This window comes from Amphimedon queenslandica, unplaced genomic scaffold (assembly GCF_000090795.2).
Source record: "Amphimedon queenslandica unplaced genomic scaffold, v1.1 AMPQUscaffold_13496, whole genome shotgun sequence".
NCBI lineage: Eukaryota > Metazoa > Porifera > Demospongiae > Haplosclerida > Niphatidae > Amphimedon > Amphimedon queenslandica.
In genome coordinates, this window is record NW_003546268.1 from 163022 (window position 1) to 186106 (window position 23085).

General features: G+C 34.1%; 5 protein-coding genes and 2 long non-coding RNA genes across 8 annotated transcripts in view; 6 read left to right on the top strand and 1 right to left on the bottom strand.

Annotated features, from left to right (window-relative positions):
- LOC100638077 (serine/threonine-protein kinase VRK1-like) overlaps positions 1 to 1392 on the top strand; it is a gene marked incomplete at its 3' end in the record, with an annotated part of 6754 nt that extends 5362 nt beyond the window's left edge. Inside the window, exon 7 of the mRNA XM_011411977.2 lies at positions 1173 to 1392. Within this exon, the coding sequence (XP_011410279.2) occupies positions 1173 to 1392 (220 nt within the window). The remainder of the gene's footprint in view (positions 1 to 1172) is intronic.
- Positions 1393 to 1499: 107 nt separating this feature from the next.
- Positions 1500 to 6617, top strand: LOC100638203 (serine/threonine-protein kinase VRK1-like). Its single transcript, XM_019993382.1, has 7 exons — positions 1500 to 1776; positions 1930 to 1999; positions 2052 to 2248; positions 2329 to 2421; positions 3010 to 3142; positions 3188 to 3308; positions 6291 to 6617. The coding sequence occupies exons 1-7, from the start codon at positions 1576 to 1578 to the stop codon at positions 6601 to 6603; spliced, it is 1128 nt and encodes a 375-aa protein (XP_019848941.1). The 5' UTR covers positions 1500 to 1575; the 3' UTR covers positions 6604 to 6617.
- A 1380-nt stretch (positions 6618 to 7997) lies between these two features.
- On the top strand, positions 7998 to 10157 carry LOC109580332 (uncharacterized). The gene is made up of 5 exons (XR_002184186.1): positions 7998 to 8245; positions 8293 to 8393; positions 8488 to 8603; positions 8956 to 9070; positions 9819 to 10157. It is a non-coding gene; the product is annotated as an uncharacterized LOC109580332 (long non-coding RNA).
- A 103-nt stretch (positions 10158 to 10260) lies between these two features.
- Positions 10261 to 10822, bottom strand: LOC109580333 (uncharacterized). The gene is made up of 4 exons (XR_002184187.1): positions 10780 to 10822; positions 10534 to 10715; positions 10419 to 10482; positions 10261 to 10354 (listed from the first exon to the last, which is right to left on the bottom strand). It is a non-coding gene; the product is annotated as an uncharacterized LOC109580333 (long non-coding RNA).
- A 2621-nt stretch (positions 10823 to 13443) lies between these two features.
- LOC109580334 (uncharacterized) lies at positions 13444 to 14761 on the top strand. The gene is made up of 4 exons (XM_019993365.1): positions 13444 to 13730; positions 13834 to 14142; positions 14202 to 14558; positions 14605 to 14761. Exons 1-4 carry the CDS (start codon positions 13469 to 13471, stop codon positions 14712 to 14714), a joined length of 1038 nt encoding a protein of 345 aa, XP_019848924.1. The 5' UTR covers positions 13444 to 13468; the 3' UTR covers positions 14715 to 14761.
- A 16-nt stretch (positions 14762 to 14777) lies between these two features.
- On the top strand, positions 14778 to 16706 carry LOC109580325 (uncharacterized). The gene is made up of 5 exons (XM_019993358.1): positions 14778 to 15467; positions 15514 to 15604; positions 15659 to 15754; positions 15866 to 15991; positions 16093 to 16706. Exons 1-5 carry the CDS (start codon positions 14814 to 14816, stop codon positions 16704 to 16706), a joined length of 1581 nt encoding a protein of 526 aa, XP_019848917.1. The 5' UTR covers positions 14778 to 14813.
- An 811-nt stretch (positions 16707 to 17517) lies between these two features.
- On the top strand, positions 17518 to 21818 carry LOC109580348 (deleted in malignant brain tumors 1 protein-like). Of its 2 annotated transcripts, none has more exons than XM_019993383.1 (16): positions 17518 to 17628; positions 17674 to 17841; positions 17891 to 18070; positions 18126 to 18293; positions 18342 to 18524; positions 18569 to 18739; positions 18844 to 19011; positions 19066 to 19224; positions 19302 to 19682; positions 20079 to 20228; positions 20273 to 20440; positions 20488 to 20655; positions 20734 to 20886; positions 20936 to 21172; positions 21215 to 21371; positions 21440 to 21818. In XM_019993383.1, coding segments are annotated over exons 1-13 (2121 nt in total). In that variant the 5' UTR covers positions 17518 to 17573; the 3' UTR covers positions 20736 to 20886; positions 20936 to 21172; positions 21215 to 21371; positions 21440 to 21818. The 2 variants fall into 2 exon arrangements, with proteins under 2 accessions (XP_019848942.1, XP_019848943.1); XM_019993384.1 differs by having other exon boundaries at positions 21218 to 21371.
- Positions 21819 to 23085: the final 1267 nt, after the last annotated feature.

Genomic DNA, 23085 nt, shown 5'->3' on the forward strand with positions numbered 1-23085 from the left:
ACCTAATGGCAATGGAAAGTGGATTTTCTGGGGCAGTTGGTTGCCAACTGCCCCTCCTTTAATACATGTTTCAGCTTTCTAAACACAATTTCTTACTTTACATCCATTTTTAATTTATGATAATATTATTCATGGGTAGTGTGAGTATCAATTGTGTCATTGTGACTCATTTTGTGCTAGCGCAGAAATCCTGTGCTTCACATAAAACTAGCTACCGTGCTGAACCTGACTAGGCATGTGTATCCAAAATTCATGTGTGCATTTGAAACCACACTTTTAATTGATACTGGCTAGTAGCCACACCTTTCATCAAACATCACCAATTTACTATGCAGCTATTGCTCATTGGCCTAGCCTATGCTAGGTATACATGTAGGTACTTGTAATTGCACTACTGCAAGAAATCAATCTTTAAGTGCTTTTCACTAACTATGTAAACAAGCATATATTAGTATAAAAGTATTCCTGTAGTTATACGTTTTCACCATCTTGCATGCATATCTGGGTTCTTTAAAACTTATAGAGGTTCTTTCTACCCTCTAATGCTTCTAGAGAAGTCTTTAGGTGTTACATGTATATCACTATGCTCTCTTTCTGTTCAAAACGTACTTTGTCCCATCTGTAACACCATTTTGTTTGTCATTGCCACACCCACTTTATATAAAGGATGTAGGCAAGTAGTTGCAAATGCTTTTCAATTTGTTACCTTAAAGTTACTTTTAAATGCTGGTACTACTAATTGCTAGTTTTGTTTTTGGGTTTAAAATCGCAATTATTAATACCCACAATTATTAATACCCGCAATTATTAATAATGACATCATGATGCCATATAACTATTAGTAATAATTACTTAATTGCAATTTTTAATACCAGCAAGATCTACCTCTTGCTAAAATCAAAAAATTTAGTACCTGCAATTAAAAGTCACTCTAAAGTATTTCTCCAATACAACACGTGTATAGAAGAATTGTTATTATGTAATTGTGGACATACATATAAATATATATGCATGTATAGATAGTGCGACAGTGAAAACAATTTTAGTAACCCCAGGTCATAATAAAAGGATTCACAGTTTACCTTATTGTAATGATTTATTTCACTTATTATCATACACTGTTTGTACTGTATATCAAGTACATTTATATTAATAATGCTCTCGATCTTCAGGTATAAAGATGCTCCTACTGACCTGATGAAGGATTGCTTCAAAGGAAATGTGTATCCCAAATATCTTCAAAAATACATGGAATGTATTTACAAATTGTCATATGAAGAGACTCCTAAATACAATCATTTAAGACAGTTATTTTTTAAAGAACTAAAAGATAACGGGATGAGTGATGATGGAACTGGCCTTGACTGGATAAGTGGAGGAGGAGGTGAAGGAGGAGGAGAAAGATGTGGAGGAGGAGGAGGCAAAGGAGGTGAAGGAGGAGGAAGAGGAGGTGAAGGAGGAGGAAGAGGAGGTGAAGGAGGAGGAAGAGGAGGTGGGTTGAAGGGACGGAAAAGAAAGCATGATCCTGAACTAGAAACTGAATATAAACAAATACCAAAGGCTAAGGGTAGAAAAATGATACAAATTGAGGCTCAAAAGAAGAAAGCAGCTCTTCCAGTTTGGAAAGCGACACCTTCATTGCCAGATGGTACAATCCTTTCTGGGTTTACTAAAAGAGAGTGGAGGCTAGAGAAATCAATAAGAAATGGAGGTTTTGGACTGATTAACGAAGTATCTCCAACTACAAAATCCTCAGGCAGTTATGCCATTAAAGTGGTAAATGTAACTAATGTAATGCATCCTCTGCCCATAATATTACTAACTATCGAATGTCTGTTTTTTGGACAGTTTTTTTTAGCTTTACCCAATGGGGGATCAAATATTCATTTTGAAACATTGTATATTATTTGAAATTTTTTATTAAAACAGAAACCACAAGACAACGGACCATTATTCTGTGAAGTAGCATTTTACAGACGAGCAGCCACTTCAGACTTGAGTGAGGACTGATTTTTATTGTATTTATTTGTGTTTATTTTTACTACTAACAGTAAATGATTGGGTGAAGTCTCATGATTTGAAGTATCTTGCAATACCTCAGTTCATTGATTGTGGAAAACATGAGTCTTCATCTTTGCAGTATCGCTTTCTTATAATGAAGAGATTTGGAGACAATATTGAAAAGCTTTTTGAAGAAGCCGGGAGCAAGTTTGGAGTAAAGACTGTTTGCTATCTGGCATTAAGAATAGTAAGTGAAATTATTATTGTAATTATTTTTTGACCATCCATCTCTTTACGTTTTTCTCTTTCCTTCCTCCCTCTCTATAGTTAGAGGCACTTGAGTACTTGCATGATTCACATTATGTTCATGCAAACATTAAAGGCGCTCACATACTTACTGGATATTCTCATAGAGATCAGGTTTGGCCCTTAATTATTTCTCCTTTCATTGCTGTTTCTGGTTTAAAATTGCTCAAAAAATTTTGTTGAAGATGTACATGTAGTATGTGTTATTTTGTTAAAATTTGCTAGAAGAGAATTCTCCTTTTCTGGTATAGTTCTTTTAAGTTTGAGCTGATTCCAAGCCAAGTTAGATTTAAAAATTTTTTAAAGCACTGAAAAGTTTTTGCCAAAGTGCTGATCTGTATTACTATAATGCTAGTACTTGGATCTCCACTGCTTTGGCCTAATTTCACCAAAAGTGGCTAAAAGAGAAGTGTCCATTTTTGTGATTTTATGAAATGCATGATTGTATTTGCTCGATTAAACACCCAGGCACTTATACTGGGATAAACGTGTGCATCTGTAGTTGGAAAATATTAGTGATGGATGTTTATTGAAGCAGGGCATTTTTTGGTACATGTTCTTATATTGGGTAGAAGCATTGAGCTGATTGTAATCAAAATTGGATTTTTATGAATTTTTCAAATTTTGTTGTATTTCAATGAAAATACATGTACATGTATCTAGAACAATCCTCAATTTTTTGAAATTGTTTATAATTTTTAGGTGTACTTGGTAGATTATGGATTAGCTTTTCGATATTCTCCTAATGGTGAACACAAGCCATACAAACCTGATCCAAGACGTAGTCACGATGGCACTATTGAATTCACAAGCATTGATGCACACGATGGAGCTAGTAAACATAATGAAATCTCTACTTATATTGATTGCTTATTTGTAGGTCCATCACGCAGAGGAGATCTGGAGATACTTGGCTACTGCTTGTTACAATGGTCTTGTGGTAGACTACCATGGGAGGATTATATAAATGATATGCCAATGGTAGCAAGTTTGAAAAGAAGGTAATTGGTGAAAAATACTTAATTGGGCCAAGCACGAGCAAGCCTCACTTAGACACTAACTACCATATTTCTTTGAATAAGAGCCTGGGTGTTTATTTCTAAAGAGGGGGAAGTTACATGTACATGTGAATAAAATTAAAATGCCCAAAAAGTGAAATAGAACTCCTGTTGTTGGCTTCTCTGGTTAGTAGAGGAACAGTTAGGCTATTGGAAACAATCTAAATGCTGTATACACAAGTAAATAACAGCATTAAAAGTAGTAGGATTGATTTGGAATTTAGAAACAAGAGGGTACTGCGAACTGGTGTAGTAATCAGAGCCAAAATAACAGTTGGACATTTTTTTGACCATTTTGCTCAATTGTCTGACCAAATTCTGTGTTGTTTTGCCATTTTGTTCGAGCAACATAATTTTAAAAAATAATGACATTAATTATTACGTGATAACCAATTAATCATGTTCCAGGCCCACAATGTATGCTATTAAGTGAGATAAACAGCATGCTTCATGAGCAGAATACAGTACATTACATTTGGAGCAACTTTAGAAATTCATTAAAAAATTGAAATTTAGTTGGAATAAGTTCTTAGTTGATGCACAGCATAAGGATATGTATTTGTATTCAAAAAAAATTAAAATTCATCCTAGCCATTTTTAAAGGCTATTTCCTTGAGTTTTTTCAGAATTTTGGCATTTCAAGAAATCCTCCACCAGTACATGAAGCATATTACCCGAAAGCATTGTAATTATTTACACAGATTTCTACATTGTAACTACCGTATAGCGGGAAATTTTGGAGGGACTAAAATTTGGCGAATTGCTAAATTTTGATGATTGGCGAATTTTAATTTGGCAAATTTGTAGCCATGTGCCATTGAGCATGCGTATAATGGCTCAAAATGGCGGATTTTATTTTGGTGAATGGCTATCAACATGCCAAATTCGCCAAATTTAATTCCCTCCAAAATTTCCCGCTATACGGTGTGAAGCTATGTCTTCCATGCAATGGTAGGATTTCTTACCACACCAGTTTGCAAGTACCCTCTTGTTTCTTTACTTTTTCCCAATTCAATCCTACTACTTTTCCTTTTTAATGTTTTTTATTTACTTGTTTTTTTCTACTTTCTTAAAATTAATTTATAAATTACATTCTGTTATGATTCTGTAGTTACTTTAATTTCATGTATATTTATGCTGATCACGTGCACATAAATTAAAATGGTGTCAAACCACAAACCCTTGAGCTGGATTTTTGTCTTAAATTTTTGTTCCCACCTGTCTTGCTTCTTTTTTAAAGCCACCTTTCTGATCCTTGACCCTCGCATGAAGGAATAATGTAAAAACCCAACTTGAGCAGTTCTCTGGTTTAAAAGACTTCTGTATTGATAGAAGAAGAGAAAGAAGAAAAAGTCTGAAGAATTTTGTAGGAATTTGAATTTGGGCCTGTTCACCAGATATACTCCTGCTACATTAAAGTCCACTTTAAAGATACTATGACAATTGATTAGTGAAGAACTTATTTAATCTGTTTATAAGGCTGTACAAGGTAAGATGAAAGAGTTATAAGTGTTCGAAAATTTTAAAAACGGTTGCCATTTTGAAAAATCAACTCCAATCCTACATGTAGGCTATTGCCTATGTACCAGGTAAAATATGCGTATCTATTCACATGAATGAGATATGATTTTTTAATGATATTTATTGGGATACTGTAAATGAAAATTTTGTTGTAGCTGCCATGATTGAGGTATGCTTTGTACAGTCTTCAATGGGGAAATGGTGTAATTTTACTGTTTTCCCAGCTGAGCAAAGGAGCTGAGAATAGATTCTAACTGTAATCTCCATTTCTGTACCACTGTAGCTATTAGCAGCTCTAAGTATTATAGAAAAGTAAATTTAGCTTATTTTAGCCTATTAGCCCATTGGTTATTGTATAATTTATGCCCCCACAATTGCAGCTGAAAAATCTTATGTTTTATGGTATCCAATGAATATCATTAATCTATACTTAGTGGATTAATTTTATTATGTTAGTGATGGGTGTATATTTGAGGAGGGTCTTTATTCAAGGAAATACAGAATTCATTAGCAATGCAAGGTTTCATTACTTCCATTGAAATTGGTGGTGGCCAAACAAAAACACAATTGCAACCAACACACTACTAGAAGAAATGAGTTTTATATGCAAAATATGGTAGAAATTCTGCCCAAGACTTCTTCAGTATCATGCTCTATGAAACTATTCTTTGTTGATAATACAGAGAAACTCTAAAAGTCAAGCACTTGTTACCTTCTGACTTGACTTCAATCATACTACATATAAAGCTAACTAAACTGTATAAAAGTGTAAAAGCCTTCTACTTGGTGGAACTGGTTCTTGTCAATCTGGCACTTACAAGTGTAGAATGGCCTTAAAGCAACAGACATTTTTAGGCAATAAATTCAGGTTTACCTAAATTTTTATCTCATTTTAAAGGTTTTAGCCCTGGGTGTAAGACAGTAGATATAGGAAACTCTACTAAGTGCACCGATTTAGTGAGACTATTAACTTGGTGTTGTATTTCTCATTGCGGATTCTTTTGGCTTTAAAGATTCTTTTTACTCTGTATTTCATATGCTTTTAGGATTTTTCTAGTTTATTATGAATGCATTACTAAGTTGACTACACTTGCTTGTACTAGTTTTACTATATTTGACAAGGGGTCCTTAAAGTGTTAACAGTTAAAGTGATCATTAATTTGACAAAACATCATTTATTACATGAGTGCAGCTTTATCTTCAGTCTTTCTAATTATATTTTAAGTTCCTGTCAGTTTTTCCTGATACATACTTATGTTACGTATAGCTGATTCCAAATAAAATTTGTTTTTTAAGTGAGTTGCTGTGCTATTATTGGTTCTCATGAAGCATGCTGTTTATCTCACTTGAGTTAGTGTGCTTTGTGGAAAACCCTGTCCCTGATATTAATATTGCTCTTTTTAGGTATAAAGATGTTCCCACTAATCTGATTAAGGATTGCTTCAAAGGAAAAACATACCCAAAATGCCTTAAAAGTTACATGGAATCTATTTATAAACTTTCATACGAGGAAATTCCTAAATACGAGAATTTAAAAAACTTATTTTTCAAAGAACTGAAAGATAATGGGATGAGTGATGATGGAACTGGCCTTGACTGGATAAGTAGAGGAGGAGGTGAAAGGGGCGAGTTGAAGGGACGGAAAAGAAAGCATGATCCTGAACCAGAAACTGAATACAAAGCAATGCCAAAGGCTAAGGGCAGGAAAATGACATGAAATGAGACGACTAAGGCCACCTAATTATACATGTAGATGTTTTATCCTTGTGAACTGGGCAATCATAATAGGGACATTCACTTTTTTATTTTGCTAATGATTTCACCACATCAACTTTACATTTTCAATTATGCACAGCAATGATCAAGATTTGTGTTTTTTATTATAATATTATTATTAGTTTTTATTATTGTTCTTATTACTACAAAAAACCGTAAAAATCATGAGCATGCCACAGAAAGAGAGAGCCCTACAAAATAAAGAAGCTACAACATACACCAAACAAAGAAAAGGTGAAAAAACAGATGAGTTGTCAGTCGGCCATATTCCACCAAAATAATGTGGTATCAATTCAAGCCACATATAAGCATTAGTAACGACATAATACTAATTAAATTTACAGGTACATGTTCATGTATAATATCAACTAAAAAAATAATAATGATTTTGTTATTTTAAAGCCATGTGCATTGTTCCTTTTAAGATACACATAATGAATGGCCATCTAAAATAGGTATAGATGTATGTGTAATTGTGTAGGATACATGTGCACATGTATACTACTTGGTTGTTCTTTTTAATGTCCTTTTCACTTGTGTCTTCCTCAGTACAGTTAGTACACAGTGCAGATACACAAGATAGAACTGATTGTATTGTGCTTATGCCTTGGGTCAAATTTCTGTTGGAGTCATTCCGGGATGTACTTGAGCTTTTTAAAAACAATAAACAGTTGGAGGCTATTTATGTACACGTAGCTAAGAGAGGTAGTTATAAATAATTATACTTTGCTGATTTTTGTAGCATTTGCTTCTTGTCTTAATTGAGTACTAGAGAAAGACAGAGTTTCACAAGTTGTTTAACATAGATCTTGAGGTATAAAGTAACAATGAAGGGATTGTGTGATATAGCCACTGTTGATTATCCCTCTCTGTTGCAAGTGATGCTTTTATGTCTCGTTCGTCTGAGTACCAACACTCAGTGCTGACTAGAGTTACATCTCATCACCCATTAACCTGATGCTTCAGTGAGAGGGATTATGTGCTAGTCATGTGACCTCTATATTGTAGTTTATTTAATGTCATTCTCATTTAGGAAGAGCACAAGAATGAACAGGCACAATTATTGAAGAAGTTTCAGGAAAATCAGTCTACAGAATACAGAGCATATCTAAAGAGGAAACAAGCCATTGAGGATTGTAAAGAGTTCCTAGAAAATGTTCAGAAGTAGAAGGTAAAATCTTAATCTACAGTACTAGAGGAGAGATCGGTAGGAAGCATGTGATGCCTTTGGTCTTGTTCATCTGAGTACCAACACTCAGTGCTGACTAGAGTTACATCTCATTACCCATTGACCTGATGCTTCTTATATCATTCACATGATAGATGTGTGACTTAACACGTATATGTCATTTAAAAGTTATGTTATGCATACAGGAGCAGCAACTGAGGGAAGAAGAAGCCAAGAAAGAGATAGAGCTATGTAGACAACAACAGAAGATACTGGACGAAGACATGAAGAAAGAGAATGAAGAAAAGAAGAGGAGGAATATTGAAGAAATCAAGAGGAAAATGGCCGAGACAAGTTAGAGACTCTGAAAAAGACTCCATTAGGAGCAAGAGCATTTGCTGATGTTACTGCAGCTGTAAGATAGTTGTCATAGTGACTGTAATCTCATTAGTTGGTTTGTAGGATATGAAGGATCTGGATGCTGATGAGATATTGTTGAAGGAACTACAGCAGATGGATAAAGAGAGAAGGGATAAAGAAACCAAATTAAAAGGACAAAAAGAGTGAGACATAATGTATTATTGTAATCAGTTTATAATTTTTACCTCTACATTATGGACTTCTGCTTCTTTTTATACCCTCTAACTATCTTTTCAGTTTGATTACATGGAAAGAGCAAAGAAAATGGTTGAGATTTCACTGCTAGAGAAACAGTACCAGGCACATATTAAAGAGGACGTGGAGTTTTTCTTAATAAATCTGAGACCCAGAGGGTAATAAAGCTTTGAGATTCATTTAATTTTTTTTGTATTATTGTCATTGTGATAGTGTAAGCTATTATAACAAGCTACATGTACATGTACACCCCTCAGTGCTGAAGCAAAATAGCAGGCTTCATAGCTTGAAAATACGGTTGCTTTTGAAAATTTGGCAAATTAATTTCTTCTACTAGATTTTGTGGATGAGCCATTTTATATTCTAATATTTTATAGCTATGATTGTTATAAAGCAGTTTTGTTCATGTAATTGTGTACATTCGGTATTAACGTTGCTAGGTAAATTAGCTAAAGTATACAGAATGGCTAGTATGTGTTTATTTTTTTATTTTGACTTATTTCCTTATAGAGCATGAAAAGTCATTGAAGCTTCAATCCAGATTCCAGACTTCAAAAGATGGAGAAAGAGAGACTTGTGTTTGTGAAAACTGTAAAGGACAAAAGAAAAGAAAAACTCACTCACTGTAAGTGTAAATAGTTTTTTACACATGCTTGTACCTTTATACATCACTGACTAGTGATTTAGCATATTATTGTAGTACATGTACCATTATTCTGTAAGAATATCATTTGAAAATAAATTAGAAATAAATTTTATTTTGAGATAGTCTCCCTGTTTCAAAAGTTAAAATTTTTTAAATTTTTATTCATTCCTTTTTTTTAATTTCCCATTTTAGGGTATAGTTTAAACCTAGAGACCAAACTATTATTATATCCCATGAAGTACATGTAATTTCAAAGTCCAGTGATGTAATACTGATCCTCTGTTCCAATAATAATATTGAAAGGACAGTTTGTAGTTGTACTCAGATTGATAATGATAAAGATTATAAAACATGCATCAAGAAAGTCATAATAGTTAGAACTACCCTTCTTGTCCAACCACACCCCAAAATAATTAAATTAGTATAATAATAGTTATTACAGTGAAAAGACCATTGCAAATACTAAATCATGTATAGACAATTATGTGTAGCCTACCACACACAAATAAAAATGGCTGATAACTTTGGCATCCTCTTTTGTTCTTGTTGTAACTAGTAATTTTTCCTATTTTGGTCTTGCTTCGCTAAAAATAGAGCACTTGGCCTTTGCCTTCATGCTCCTTAGCAACTTAACAGGAAGCTTCAGATAGTGCCTTGGATCCACTTTTTAATTTATACTCAATAAATAGTTTTGTGATTTTTGACATCTGATCATTTTCTTTTTTAGGATGAAGCTTCTATTTAACTTACAAAAGAGATGTTAGACTTGCAAAAAGGAAGAAGATGAACAATTTGAAAAGAAATAGAAAGATGAGGGGAGAAGTAGGAGAACATATTGCCCACCTCATGCTCGTAGAGATTTGTAGTATCCCAGAATCGTATTACTATAGGACCCTGAATTTTAATTAAATGTAATGTGTTGTAATGTATGCCTAGACTTAATCATTGGTTGCATGTCTTGTCTGTAGTAGGTCTAATGTGAAAGTATTTCTTAATTTGTGTTGTAGTATATAAATGTTTGATTCTGTGGTTATTTTTTTGAATCTTTTGATTGTGAATAATTGTATCTATAAGAGTAATATACTACAAGATTTAAGAATAGACAATAATTGGAGGAATAATAAAAATTAGCAATAAATTTATCAAGCATAAAAATTCCTTATAAAAATTAACAATATTGTATTTAAAGTCAAATTTTCTATTAAACGGCCACTTCTTCAACTTCTTCAATTTCATATCTAATCTTTTCCTCTCTTTCTTTTCCTACACAATGCAATAATTATTATTAAGATTAAAATTAAAGAAAAATGAAACCATTTTTACTCACGTTGCAAGTACTCTTTCAATTTGGGATCTTCACTTTCAATTGATTTAAGGTAAGGAGTATTAGCCTAAAAATAATTAATACTTAATTAGTATAGACTAATCTTGTTTCATAAAACCTGATAATCAGTTCTCAATGAAGAAGCTCTGACGTCAACAAGGATCTTGCAGATTCCTCTATATCCATACCAAGCTGCCTTATGGAGTGCTGTCTGAGCCCTGTAATTATTATTTTACCAACTAACCCAACAAAATATTTCTTACTTTTCTTCATTTTGCAAGTCCAAAGAATCTCTAGGAACTAAAAGATATAGGAGCATTAAACAACTCTTTCATTGTACATGTTCTGTACATTTACTTCATACCATTGCTCACAAGATACTGAACAACGTCTTTTCTTCCAAGTTTTGCAGCATGAGTGAAATTAAGTGTGGCAATAGTTTGCTACTGAAGTCATTGATTGCTTCCCATACAAGGTAGTGAATCATTAATAAGAGTTTTAAAATTAATATCAAGTGTAAGGTGTTATGCTGGCATAATGGGAGCATAACGAGTCAAAAATTTATGATCCTATACCCCTGACCAAACAATTTCAATTCAATATGGCAGGTAGTGCAGGTACTAGAACAACAACCCAACTGCTTAATAGTTAATACCCACCCACTCAAGTGTGGTGAGTCCAGTGACTTAGGTTGCTCTATTTTGCAGTGATTCAAAGTCACTGGAAACATTTTCAGATTCTGGCATTATGGGATTATAATTATAACACATGCATGTACATGTAACTAGATAGTTGATATTTGAGTAAAGCTTAAACTATAAGGTATAATTGGATTCATTTCAAAGCATAATAGGATGGAATTTGGAGCAGTGCCTAAAAGCATAATTTGAAGCATAATTTTCCTAGCCCTAGTGTAAGGGCTATTGCTGTACACTATAGTTTATCATGGATGTCATTTTGAAAGAATGAAGCAGACAACTGAAGAAAAATCTGGATCTATTGACTATGATGGTTTTCAAATGTTGCTTGATAAATCGGAGTCATTCGATGCTTGTCTAGCAATTGAAATTGTTGCCTTTATAAATAAAACAGGAAAAGTGAGTTACATATAATCATTGTACTTAGGCATATACCCAATGTCACCATAGATTTCATTTGATGAATTGCAAGGTATGCATGTGCAAAGGGAACAGTGGCTCTACCATGCCTCCTTCACCACTTGACGACATCTTATGTAAGTTATATTATACCATTAGCAATGCATATTCAAAAACTCCCAGCTATGTACCTTGAGTACATACCATGTGTTAGGTCTATTGTTTAACACAGTTCTATATAACATGTTAATTATAATTATCTATTTTGATAGCTTCAGCAACTGTACCAATCCCTGATTCTCTTTCTGGATATCGGACAAGTCAAACTGCACTTGCAGTTATGATGATATTTCCAGTGTGCTATCAGGCAGGAATGCTTTTTGGCCTCTACAACAATAATACTACCATGGCAAAATTTTGTGGAATGTATGATCAGCTAGGTGACAAAGTGGATGGCACTTTAGGATGGTATGTACATGCTCCATTTACTGTACTAAATATTTAGAAATTTAACTGTGAGTTGAATTGAAGTTGGCTATTTGATGTTTCGGGCTAACATAATATTTAGTGTATGCAGGTCTACTGTGAAACCACCAAACTTAACAATGGCCAATATTAATAATTACTTTCTTCGCTTTGGTCATATTATGTTTTATTATCATAATAGGACCATCCAGTGGGGCAATATGAATCCTAAATCTCCCTTGGCCATGTCTAACACATCTTTTTCAGGACAGCAATGTGAGATATCTGTAAAGCTATGGATTTTTGCTATGTGGATTACAACTACTGAGTCTAAACATAAATCGCCAATGCCCCTCACAGGAAAAAACCAGTTCATAAAAACTGGATCTTGATCTTGTGGACTATAGAGTAGAGAAGTGTAGTGTTAGAATTATTGAAGTAATTATTTATTTCAACAAACTTAAATACTATTATTATCATAATGAGCATAGCTGCATAATCCCTAATTAGTAAGCACAGTAGAAAAATGTTGAAAGATTTCTGCTTATTTTGTGGAATGATCACATAAATTTATATTGTACATATAACTTCCCAACTATTAAAGGTTCTTGGCTGCAGTACATGGTTTTCTTTTGCTTCACATGCATACCCGTAACTGAGCTCAAAATTTTTTCATAGCATTATAAAGACTTTGAATTTTGAAATATAATTTACAGGACTAGTCTAGTTTAAAGGACATTTGCCCCCTAATAGATACCTTGATGAAGTACGTATAGATGTTTTTAGTGTTATCACTGATTTCATTCAAAATTCAATTGAAAAATTAAAGTTGATCAAAATGTGACCAAAGATCATATAAGATTTCCTACATGATACATCCTATCAAACTGGCTTGGAGGAAACTCTTGGTGCGCTTTCTGGTGCATATATGTGTTCCCTTATATAATGCCTAAATCAAATAATTTCAATCAAAATTGTATTTAAAAAAATTATAAGTTTCTTCTCAAACATTTTGCCAAATAGATCTAGTTAAGTTATGCTATACCGGGTAGTAATATTATTTATCACATATATCTTATTAGCTATAACAAATTTGAAAAATCTTCACAAAACGGGACAAAGATAAAAATCTGGCCAACCATGCAGTTTTGGCTTTCACACTTTCATTGTACAGTAAAAGTGATATTGAAACAGTAGTTTGTTCATAACTAGATATACAAACATATAATCATAGATACTACAAACACACATGCTTGTAATATCTACAGTACAATCAACAATAAACATGATTGTTATTTTAACAGTAGATCTATATACATAATAACTATATATATATATATATATAGCATCAATACCATAGATCTATTTATAGTAATCTTACATTTCCACTCTAGTGTTTTACAAATCTGGAAAATAAGGAACAAAATGGCTCAAAACAAGGAAGACTCATTTGACGCTTTCTTGTCATTTACTCCAACTATAAAGGAGTTAATGGAACATGTTGATGTTAGTACTGACTGGTACATAGTTGGTACAATGCTTGACTTGGATCAAAAGTCATTAAAAAATATTGAGAGACAAACTGGCCACACTGACACTCACAAGATGATAGAGATGTTCAATCTATGGCTGACCACTACTCCTACTGCTAGTAGGAGACAAATATTGGAAACATTGAAAAAAAGTGTTGTGGGAGAGAATACACTTGCTGATGAATATGAAAAGCATTTGAAGGAAATACACAGAGCAACTTGTAAGCCAGATTAGCCCATTTATGCATGCAGAAATTGAACTCTATAAATAATTTTATATCTAGACTAGTTTAGTCATCAAAATACCAAGTACTTTTTCATTAGATACACCACCATTTTGTGAAGCAGTTTCTATTCTTCAAAGGAACATTCAATCATTGAATGAGGCTCTTGTCTCTCCTGTACAAGTGTCTCAACTGTTATACTGTAAGCAATGTATAAGTGAAGCTACTCTTGACAAAATGGAAGAGATAGATAAAAAAACCAGGTCATGGGATGACAAAAAGACAACTCTATTGACTGCCTTGCAAGAAACAGTGTCTAGTGATTACAAAAAACTTAAAGATATTGCTACAGTGCTGTCTGGTATCGAAGAAGCAAAAGAGATAGCCAATGGAATGATGAGTGAATATGGTAAGATACTGAATATTATATATACTTCATATTAACACATTGAACATACTGGTTAATAGAAAGTAAAATTCCTCAAGAGGGTGTTTGTACAGTAGTACAACCACAGGAGGTAGTAGATCTAGGTGGTAATGAAAGTTGTGCTAGCAATATATTGAGAAATAATTACAGTGCTCTCTCTCAGTCAATTACTGAACCAGTCAGGGTAGCTGAGTGGCTTCATGAAGAGGTCTTGTCTGATGAGGCTCTGTCTTGTGTCATGTCTACCAGAGGTTCTGTCTTACACAGTAGAGCAGCTCTCCTCAAAGCTGTACGAGGTGCTGTTCGTTCCAATTACAAACACCTGGAGTTGTTTGTTACTGTATTGAGGAAGTTCTCAGAGACTGCTCATATTGGTGATACTATATTTGAAGAATATAGTGAGTTATAAACTTTTTATGTATTAGAGTTCCTTTTTTGTTTTAGGAAAGCATTTCCACATGTATTATGATGATGTTGAAGAGAGTGAAATTTATTTGACAAACAAAGCCCGACAAAAATCTATGTCTACCAGTTCTGAAAGTATTATAGAATAGTTTAGTTATATCTGTACTTAATTTAATGTAACAGGTTCATCATTTGATCAGAAAGAAGCAGATAGTTATGGTAATCATCAAATTCTTTTCCCTCGCAGTATGAAGAAAAAATTTGAAGACATGAGAATGAAGTTCGGTTCTACATTTTTTCAAGTTCGACGTATTTTTAACAACAAGGAAAGCACTCTTAACATTGATGAAGTGAAGAGACTGATTATTGACTGGTTTCCTGATCTTAAGTTTCAAATTTCTTATAAGAAAACGATTGGTGAAGTATTAAATGTATTGAAGAGAAAGTGCAATATCATTGACTTACGTCCCCTTGAAAATCTAGCTTTTGAATTCAACATAGAAGAAGCTGAATTAATATTCATGTCATACAAAAAGGAAGCTAAGGATTTCTGCAAGTCAGTATCTGTTAGCCTTTGCCTTGATGAAGAGCTACAAGCAGTTGCTACTCCATCTCGTCTTTTATGTGAAACCGTTGTACTTGTGTTCAACTGGGATCCTGATGAGTATACACTGCAGGATATCAATGATGTTCTGTTTGAATTAGAGCCACTGCATAAGTGCCATATACAGATTGATAAAATTGGTACTGGTCGATCAATTGTAGTAACCTGTTACTGTCCTGCCGAATGGACTGGCTCACTGATAATGACTGTCCTTGGTAAGATAGATACATTGCAATGGAAAGGATTAAAAGAATTTACAGTAGGCAACTGTACTGTATGGAATAATAAAACTACTCAGGTTAGGTATACCCTATAAATCAATTTATTTTTGTTGTTGTATATAGGTAGTGAATGAGAACACAGAGGTGAAAGATTTGTTAGTACATATTAATGATTTGAAAGCTTCTTTAAGAAACAGAGATAAAATGATAATGGGTATAAGAAATAATATCCCTTGATTTAATAATTGGTGCAACTATCATTTAATAGTCCAACATAAAGAACTGGAAGACAAAATATTGTCACTAACAAAAGAAATGGTAGAGAAAGAATATATGCTGATACAATATTTGAAAGAAAAGGAAGGTAATTAGCTTTAAAGCCTATTTATTATGTAGTTTTGTCACAATGTACAATACATTGCTTTCATATGCCGATCAGCTGCTTTATCATTGACCAATATGTAACTTATAACAGATACCAAAAGAGAATTAGCATCATTAAAGGAATTGTCAGAGAAGAGGCTACAAGAAATAAAACAATTGAAGCTGAATTTTGAAGGTGATAGTGAAGCAACAGATGATTCATTTGATTCAAGCTCAAGTTAGTAACATATTTTTACAGTCATATAATGTGTGCAAGCATCATAAGTATATTATGCTACCTGCTACATGTAATGAATGCTTGCATTTCATTTATTTTAGCAGAAGATGAAATTGGAGAAGTGGAATGGAGTAATAATGGTGTACATCTTGTTAATCCATCAATAGATCAATGCATGGAGGTATTAAGTAAACTGGATTATGAACATGAAATAATGGCACTCAGTGACTCATCATCTAACAGTATACAGTTTCTACTACCAACTATATTTGAGAGAAGAACAATAAAAACACTTAGTATATTCTCTTCATCATTTACACGTGACAGTATCCTTTTATTTTCTCCTGAAATATCAAGTAACAAATCAATAACAACTCTACAAGTATCTGATGATTCTATTAGTGATAATGGAGTCATTGCACTAGCACAATCACTGCAGCGTAACAAAACTCTTCAGTGCTTATATCTTCGTATTAATCCTGATATCACTTCAAACAGTGCTCAATCACTTGCTAACCTTTTGCTTGCTAACAAGACACTGAGCCACCTTTACTTGTATGATACTAACATTGATACTGATGGAGTAATGACACTGACAAAATCACTCATGGAAAATAATACTTTAAAGGAACTAGGGCTGGATGATCAACATAAAGAAGCTTGTTTTAGTTTACCATATTACAAACAGTTAAAAAATAGAATTGTGTTTTTGTAAGCACAATTTATAAATTTTTAAACACAAAGTTTGTTTAGACTCAATAGAAGTACAACAAAGACTTTTCTACATACACAAATGCAAAATGCTATCTTCCCATTAATGATACTTTATATTGTTCATAATTTGGCCAAGGACCATGGACTATGATTTAATTCATTGCAATTTGCTGTTGGCTAAAAGAGAATTAATTTTCCATTAAATTTTTTGATATATATGTATGTTTTTGTCTTATGTATCTATCAAGCTTGGGCTGATTCTAAAAGTTGCTTCATTATTAAAATTTGCCAAATATTATAATTTAGGAATTAGAAACTCATAATAAATTCAAATTTAATTTGAATCAGTTCAAACTTGATACACAACATAAGAACAAGTATATGTATTAGAAAAAATTTAAATGATGGAGAATTCTCTCCTCGTGATTTTTGTTGAAATTCCTTGTATATTAAACACTTTTCATTTTGTTTCAATTTGTTAAAAAGTAATGGAAACAAGGACAAGTAGGATTCCAAATGCTCAACAAGAATACGAAATAAAAATCCTACTTTTGTGACAGAAATTCTACTCTAAATTGTACCTTCAACATTATAATGTAAGAAATTATGGATTGCCTTAAAATTATTTATAATAATGAGCATAGCTGCATAGTCCTTAACTATCTAGATCCAATAACGAGAGAAATTTTGAAAGATTTCTGTTTACTTTTGTGGAATAGTCTAGATCTAATCATTGGCTGCAGTAGATCTAGATCTACATGGTACATTGGGGGAGTGTCTTGCTTTAGTCTATACCATAGATAGAGATCTAGAGCTAGCTCTAATAGCTTACAGTAGGTGGATTTTATATCTTTGCAGTAGGCACAACATGGCACTTGTTACTTTTTTCTTATTCCTTGTTTTCTTTGTTTCTCTAGTTAATGGTGAGAAAAAGGAGTTACTTTATTTATTTCCAATTTTTAATAAAGGTTGTTCAGATGGTTCTATAAGACTATACAATATTGTTGGTGGCATTGAAACAGGCAGAGGACTAGTTCAATATTGTTATTCTGGCAGTTGGTACAGTGTATGTAATGTGGAGTGGGATTGCCCTGAAGCTAATGTTGCTTGTCATCAGTTAGGATACTTTGGAGCCAGTAAGAACTTCTTCTATTTTTTTAGATATAATATAACATCATGCATTAGGTACTTATTATCATAATGCTTGGCAATATTTTGGTTCTAATGGTTATACCAGAGAATATTACTACTCTTGCTCTGGTTCTGAATCATCTCTTACAAGTTGCAGCAGCTATTATTATTATAATTGTGCATATTATTCTGACTATGCTGCTGGAGTGCAATGTGTTGGAGAGCCTGATAACAGTAACTCATATACATTAATGTTTGTATAACACTATAATCTAAACTATTTTTTTAGATAATACTAATTGCTCTGAGTCAGGATCAGTACAGCTGACAGGAGGTGCAACTGATTCAGAAGGAGTATTACAATATTGTTATATGGGTGCTTGGGTTCAATTTTGTTCATTAGGTGATAAAGAAGCAACTGTAGCTTGTAAGCAATTAGGTTATGAACCATTTGCAAGTAAGAGTATAAAAGTATAACGTGTTATGTACACAATGTATTCAATAGGGTTTATCTCTCTAGATGATCTGGATTCCTGGGAACAAGGCTATTCACCTATTACTGTCTCATGTAGCAGTCGTGCTACTGAATCAGAGTTGTCTAGTTGTTCAGTATCAACAACATATTCATATTCAACTTGCATTTCTAGCCCTCTAAACTGCACGACTCCTCAAGCTATTAGATGCTATAGTGAGCATTATAATCATATAAATATGCTAATGATTTGTTTTTAGGAGAAGGTAGTTCATGCACTGATGGTAGTGTCCATTTAGTCAACGGGTCAATATATCAGGAAGGAAGAGTAGAAGTGTGTGTTGATGGAGTATGGGGCTCAGTCTGCAGCAGTGGGTGGGATACTAATGATGCTAAGGTCATCTGCAAGCAGTTAGGATATCTAGACTCTGGTATATAATAGCCCACAGTGTTATTTTAATCTTATCACATAAAAGATTGTGCATAATTTATACATATTGTGTGTCATTTCAAGACTTATTGTATTTTCTTATAGAACCTGTTGTGTCACTCAATGGCAAGTATGGAGTAGGAGATGGGCCCATTTATTTCTCTGACCTTAGCTGTCAAGGATGGGAACATACTTTTACTATATGCAGTAAATCATCATATCTTCACTTCACTTGCAGTAATATTGCTATAGCAGGAGCACTATGTACTGATGGTAAGAGAGAGACTTAAAGGGGGATACACTGATATCTATGTTCATATGCTTTAGGTTGTACAGAAGGTGCAGTTCGTTTAGTAGGTGGATCAGTCAATAATGAAGGAACAGTTGAGATCTGTCATGACAAGTTATGGGGACTGATAACTGATGCTGGCTGGGATAATAAAGATGCTATGGTCATATGTAGGCAATTGAACTTTCCTAGTGAGGGTACGTATGGCATGTAATGCACTATTTGTACACATAAATAGACATTGAAACAATAAGAGCTCATTGATTTTTATTAGGTGCAGTGTCTATGGGAGGTTCAAGATTTGGTAAACCAGACAGAGCAATTCATTACAGTTTTGCTCTCTGCAATGGCAGGGAACAATCATTGTCAAACTGTAACAAGGTAACTCATTCACTAGTAGAAGGAAGGAGTATCTACAGTAACAGTCAAGCTGCTGGTGTTATATGTCTCTTAGCTCCACCAATCCCTAATCTCTCTTGTAATGACAAGAATGTACCATTAACTAGAGGAAATGAATGTGCTGAAGGAAGATTTAGACTAAGACAACAGAATATGCTACAATATTGTTACAAAGGACACTGGTCAGTATTGTGTGCATTCACACACAAAGAGGCTTTAGTAGCTTGCTATCAACTGGGATACAATGCCACATCTTGTAAGTTCGTGGGTCTTAATAGTAGTCAATCACCATTATTAGTAATGTATTACAAGATCTTGGCCAGGTAATATGATATATACCATATAATCAAAGACTCAATTATACATTGTAATTTCTATATCTATTACACAGTTACTATTGCTATTTTATGGTACACTATGTTTCAATTACCATTATAATAAGCCTAGTACACATATGTATTGCAACCAGAAGTTCTATATAAAGCAATGACTTGTTTGTCAATAACAAGAGTCAACTCATGTACTAATGTGTTAACTCAATGTGCTTGTACAGTATTTCCAGAGCACTCCCTATGGCAGCGCATGATATTGTGTACTAAGCCTTTCACTTGTATCATGTAATCATTACACATATCATTTACCATGTCTTTAGGGGGTCTTGTTGGTGAAGTGGCCTATGATTCAACTAATCAAAGTTTATTACAAAATATAACTTGTAATGGTACCACACATTCAATCAATGACTGCATCATTAATGAAGGATCATGTATGTGTCAAAAAGTTATTAGTTTGAATTGTTATGGTAAGAAGAGTAAAATGCTATGTTTATAAATGCACATACCATAGAGCCAACAGGTTGTGAAGAAGGTACTGTACGTATAACTGATGGACTGATTGAGAATGAAGGAAGATTGGAGGTGTGTGTTGGTGGAGTTTGGGGTAGTGTCTGTGATGATGGGTGGGATAAAACTGATGCTCACGTTGTGTGTCAACAGTTAGGATTCTCAGAGCTAGGTAATATTAATACTTGTATTAGTCATACTGTATTGCATTACATACAGAGCCAGAAGCATATTATGGTTCAACATTTGGTGTATCTACTGGACCGATTGTTTACTCTAATGTAAAATGTGGAGGTTGGGAAACTAGCCTTAATGAATGTGCTAAGACTAACTACATTAATTTCACTTGCACTGGAGATAGAATTGCTGGGGCACTCTGTGTTGATTGTAAGTACATAGCAGTGACTGCAATGTCAGGAGCAGAATATGTATATTGTGCATAAAATTATTTTATCAATACTATAGGATGCAAGAATGGGGAAATTAGATTATCAGGCTATAATCAATTTGAAGGGGTTGTACAAATCTGTGTTGACAATATTTGGGGAGTTATTTCTGGAGAAAGCTGGACTGATAGTAATTCTTTAGTTATTTGCCATCAACTTGGTTATAAGAAAAGTATGAGCGGTTTAAGTATAGCTTATAATATTACACTTCCTTCTATTAGTAGGTAGACATGATGTTACACGTGGCAAGCAAAGGAGAGCTGTATTTCTGTCTAATGTTTCTTGCAATGGAATGGAATCATCACTAAATGATTGTGATAAAGTATTATATCCACTAAATATTGCAAAGCAATTAGCTAATACAACTGATGAAATTGCTGCTGTTGTTTGCGTTGTTGAAACAATCATGCCAACTCAGAAATCCATTATGCACTCCTTGTCTACTACAGTAAAGCAAAGTAGGTCTACCAAATCTAGTAATGTTCGTATGTCCAGTCTAGCAGTATCCAGTACAGTAGTGTCCAGTCTAGTATCCATGGCTAGTAATAGTATTCAACCAACATTGGCTACACAAGATATGTCTAATTTCCTTACGGATCCTTATTTTACTGCACTTTGTGTTCTGGTTGGTGTGGTGATGTTCCTGCTTATCATTGTGTATGTTAACCAACTCTTAACTACTGTGCATATATCAATCAGTCATATTTTACTAATTCTTTTCTCAGGTGTGTCATGTTTGGGTCAAAAATGAGGGGCTTTAGGAAGAAAAAAAGACTTGCAAATCGTCCCCTTCCATCAATACAACTGAATAATGTTGATGATGCAAGATACCAGATGGTTGAAAATGATGACGATGATGATCTCAAAAATGTTTCTCAAGGTGAATTCCCAGCCACATTTCAAGAGGAAGCTTACAGTTTTGACACAAATGAAAAGGAGCCTCTGTATGAAATACCTACACTAAAATAATAAACTAAATTTTAGCATGCACTCCCACTTAACTGTGTTATTTGCTGTTACAAAGCAGCATTTAGTTTTGTGATTTCTTTAATAAACATGGACATTTGGCACTGTGTGCATTGTTGCATCAGGTGCTGTACATTAGTGTCTTTGACAGGAGGTGTGCTTTCAAATTACTTTGCATCTTCCAGGATTAAGTAGATGAGATCATTATAATTTGATTAACATTAATTATTCACACACAAATCTTTAAACTTTCATACTGTTCAATCATTCAAGGCAAAAGGTGTTTGACATACCACTTGTCATGTTATGGTTTCATCAGCAAGCAGTCAGTGTAACCTCAACTATATTTAGTAGTCTGGCAGTGATATATAGTCTACCCATATATCACTAAATGTATTATTATTACCTAGCTCTGAGAATCCTATTTGCTGACATATTACGTGTGCATCAGTTTTATCCCACCCATCATCTCAGACACTACCCCAAACTCCACCAACACACACTTCCAGTCTTCCTTAATTCTCAATCAGTCCATCAGTTATATATGTACAGCACCTTCACAACCTGTTGGCTCTATGGTATGTGCATTTATAAACATAGCATTTTACTCTTCTTACCATATTAATATCCTATGAAGCTCAAAAATATATATAAACCTTACAAACTACCAAAGGGTAGAAAGAAGGTAGGGTTGGTAACTTTCGTATGGGCCACACCCCCTAAGCTTGCAACACAAATAAATGGTGGTCAAACTGAACCCGAGGCTAGCAGAGCTGCATTTCCCCCGAGCATGGGGTCCGCCTCCACACAGCAAATTGGTCCGCCCAGTCCCTAGGACTTAAACCTAACAATGTATCCTACGGCCTACTCCTAGAACCTAACCTACACCCTAGAAGCTAACTAACTCCTATTATTATACTAGGATTTGGACGGACCATAGCTGTGGCACAATCAGCTGCTTGATAAATAGGTATGCTGCATTACCTATGCAACTCGGGTCAGGCAATTACCCACCATGCGAGCCTTTGTGAGCATTAAGGCTTGCAGCAACAGAAGATACAAAATAATGAATTAGGGGGAGTGTGGGTCAAAGACCCTGCCCATACGAATTTCACGCCTCACAGGCGGAGAATACAATAATAATAGACACAAACACATAATAGAGGGAGGGAGGGAGGGAGAGATTGAAGGGAGAGACAGAGAAACAATAACACACAGAGCAGCCAATAATACTCAGAGCAGCCAGCAGCCAATAATACTCAGAGCAGCCAGCAGCCAATAATACTCAGAGCAGCCAGCAGCCAATAATACTCAGAGCAGCCAGTAGCCAATAATACTCAGAGCAGCCAGCAGCCAATAATACTCAGAGCAGCCAGCAGCCACTAATACTCAGAGCAGCCAGCAG